At 41.3% G+C, this 3628-nt stretch overlaps 1 protein-coding gene across 1 annotated transcript in view; it reads right to left on the bottom strand.

The window, feature by feature from the left end:
* The window catches only part of LOC106875884 (beta-hexosaminidase), a 67047-nt gene that overhangs the window by 5544 nt on the left and 57875 nt on the right, over window positions 1-3628 (bottom strand). The window contains exons 8-9 of the mRNA XM_052966730.1: window positions 2995-3247; window positions 1901-2041 (exon numbers count right to left, since the gene is read on the bottom strand). Of these exons, the coding sequence (XP_052822690.1) occupies window positions 1901-2041; window positions 2995-3247 (394 nt within the window). The remainder of the gene's footprint in view (window positions 1-1900; window positions 2042-2994; window positions 3248-3628) is intronic.

Genomic DNA, 3628 nt, shown 5'->3' with positions numbered 1-3628 from the left:
TTTGGTCAGCCAGGGGCTATAGTAGAAGACACTTGCCCAAAGTGCCACGCAGTGGGACTGAACCCGGAACCATGTGGTTGGTAAGCAAGCTACTTACCACACAGCTACTCTTGTATGTATGTATGTATGTATGTATGTATGTATGTATGTATGTAGCTATCTTTCTATCTATCTATATACATACAAAAATACACACACTGAAAAAACACTCAGACACACACAAACACCCCCACACGCACACGAACGTAGTACTGCTTCCACTTTTGGGACGGTCCCAGCGTTACACATAACGATATCGAAGGACATAAAAGAAAGGGAAGAAAGAAGAAAAACGTCTTCTCAAATGAGGTAGCATGAAGTCACTGGCCAATATATTCCAATATTTTCAACCCCTTCCACCGAAATTGCTGGCTTTGTGCTAAAATGTGAAACTAGTATACAGCAACATTCAGCATGCACATGTACTGGCTCCTCTCTTTGCTATTCTACCCCTACTCTTCAGAGCTAGTTGGTTTTACGCTACTTTTATTCAAACCTCCTCAACTCAGACATCTCTCCTCTTTCCATCACCCCTATTGTATCCACCCTGCAGCAAATTCGAAACCCAATCAACAAATTTCCAAGTAAAAGTCACGGCCTAGTTACAGCCATCTCACATGATCGGCCGATTAATTGACCAGTCAACATCGAGCCATCACGTGACGGAACCTTCTAGAATCTTATAGAACGTCTTCTAACGAGGCTTATACAGGGTGTTCACTAAGTTTGGGTACGTGGGGATTAACACATACTTTAAGAAATTATTATTGTTTACGTTATGATTTTATTTACTCCATGTACACAGACCTTGTGGATACCCTGTAGATACACGAGTTTTGGTTTCTAAATTTAAAAGTGTTGGGAATCGTCGCTCTGAAAACCACATTCTCATTTTTCAGTATTTTCCAGTTGTTTTAACAACTTCTTATTCAACTGAGCAGACGGCCGCTACCGTATTGCTGTCAGAAATTTAGCATGATTCATTTACAGTCTTAACAGCATATTCGCAGGGCCTATTTAGCCCTATATAACTATTTTCTTGTAACTACAGTATTGTCTTTTCCAGTGTGTATGCTTTGTTGTTTGTATTATTAATTCAAGAGCAGCATGGAAAATGTTTTGTGCGATAAATAAAGTTTCTGTTAATTGTCCAGGAGTTTTGTGCATCATTTATACACAAACGGAACTCATCTCAACCTCCAGCACCTCAAATTCATTCGATGACCTACGTGATAACTGATAACCATGTGACAACCCTGCTCTTTCACACTAAACTACTACATCTAGTACTTCTGTTACAGAATGTAGGCGCTGTTAAATCTCCACCAGCCATGTTTATTTCTCTGACAGTTATTTTTCATAGTTGGTAGGAGCGGATTCACGCCAACGAGTAATAACCAACTAGACTGCGATCCAGGAAGTATCCATAGAAGACAAGATATCCAATGAACATTGAACGTATCGATGTCCAAGTTCTCACCTTGTACGGGGAACTTAATGGTAGTGACTCCTCTTCCGAATTCCAGGAGACTACCGTTTATATCTTCCCCCAGTCCCTGTCATGCGCTGTTAACAATGTACGACAAGGGAGATAACTCCCTATCTATAAAATAGAAACCTCGCCAGGCGTTTCACATCATCACAAAGAAATCAATGTTATTTATAATCAGTGATGATCTCATCGATCTCAGACGGTCGACGAAGACAGTGGACTCTGCCAATTCTTAGAGAGAAGATTTTCACACTCATCCATGCAATGACATTAGGAAGATATTTAAAGTGTCTAGAAAGGTCAATTGGTTGGTTCAAACAAACCTTTGTATATTTGAGTCTCAGAAAAAAGAAAAAAAGAATGACTCACCTGGTACGCAGGAGAACCAATCCGTCTGTTATAGATTTGGCAGCGTCATCCACATCGCACCAGGTTTTGCCACCGTTCACGCTGTACTGTACAATTAAACCAGGGAAAGCTGTGTTGACTTTTAGTTGGTCATCGTTGTATCTGAAAAGTAAATAAACTTCATTTATAGAGACATTCTTACTGAGGTGTGGCAGTGCGGTAAGAAGTTTCCGTTTCAACTACACGGTTCCAGGTTCAGTCCCACTGCGGCCATGCTGGAGCACCGCCTTCTATCGAACAAATCAAGCCCAGGACTTATTCTTTGTAAACCTAGTACTTATTCTACCGGTCCCTTCTGTCGAACCGCCAAGGTACGGGGACGTAAACACACGAACATCGGTTGTCAAGCGATGGTGGGGGGACAAACACAGACACACAGACACACACACACACACACACACACACACACACACACACACACAAACGACGGTTTTCTTCCAGTTTCTGTCTACCAAATCCACTCACAAGGCTTTGGTCGGCCCGAGGCTATAGTAGAAGACATTTGCCCAAAGTGCCATGCAGTGGAACTGAACCCGGAACCATGTGGTTTGGAAGCAAGCTTCTTACCACACAGCCACACCTGCCTCAAAAAGCAACAACATATTCAATGAGAAATAATTTGGTGCCACGTAAAAAACACTCGTGCCACGTGAAAGCACTTGTGTCATGGAAAAGCGCCCGTGCCACGTGAAAAGCATCGGTGCCACGTGAAAAGCATCGGTGCCACGTGAAAAGCACCGGTGCCACGTGAAAAGCACTGGTGCCGCGTGAAAAGCATCGGTGCCACGGAAAAGCACTGGTGCTATGTGAAAAAGCATCCATGCAGGTGCCATGTAAAGAGCATCCGTGCCGGTGTCACGTAAAAAGTACCCAGTACTGGCATTAGGAGGGACATACAGCCATAGAGAACATACCAGAACATACAAATGGAGCCTCGTGCAGCTCTCCCGTTTGCCTGCTCCTATCGAACCATCCACCTCATGGAAAACGGGCGTTAAATGACAACAACGACGACGATGATGATAATGATGATGATGAATTTGAAATTGTCTTACACGGCACCAGGTGGCGGCACTCGGTATTTAATTCCTAACCGATCAAGACGTTTCATTTCTCGGTATCCAACAGTATTTGCAAAGCGTTCCCAATCTTTCTTTCTGTTTTCTTCTCGTTTCTTTTTGTCTTTTTCCAGTTCCCAAGCTGCTCGGTGCCAAGCTCTTTCTGATAAAGCAAGTAAACGGGGATAAACCATAAACTCGAACCGCTCAGGGTTTCTCACAGTTTCGCTCCATAAATGACCTTGAATACCTAAAATTAAAGAAAGAAAGAAAGAAGGAAGGAATGATGAAAAGAAATAATAAGTACATTATTTACATTATTTACATTTGACGGATATTTGTCCTCATCTTGTTTGTTGTTAACACAACGTTTCGGCTGATATACCCTCCAGCCTTCATCAGGTGTCTTGGGGAAATTTCGAACATGGGTTCTCATTCCTAAGGTATTTTTCGATGTTGTTATTATTATCATTATTATTATTATTATTATTATTATTATTATTATTATTATTATTAATAATAATAATAATAATAATAATAATAATAATAATATAGAAAGGACTGAGGTAACTCCTCCTGAAGATATAGAGTGCCATTGTTATCTAGTGAACGATATTTCGACATCTTGTGT

Source organism: Octopus bimaculoides, chromosome 3 (assembly GCF_001194135.2).
Source record: "Octopus bimaculoides isolate UCB-OBI-ISO-001 chromosome 3, ASM119413v2, whole genome shotgun sequence".
NCBI classification, from domain to species: domain Eukaryota; kingdom Metazoa; phylum Mollusca; class Cephalopoda; order Octopoda; family Octopodidae; genus Octopus; species Octopus bimaculoides.
Note: the sequence above shows the minus strand (reverse complement) of the source record. Positions and strands in the feature narration are given on the sequence as shown.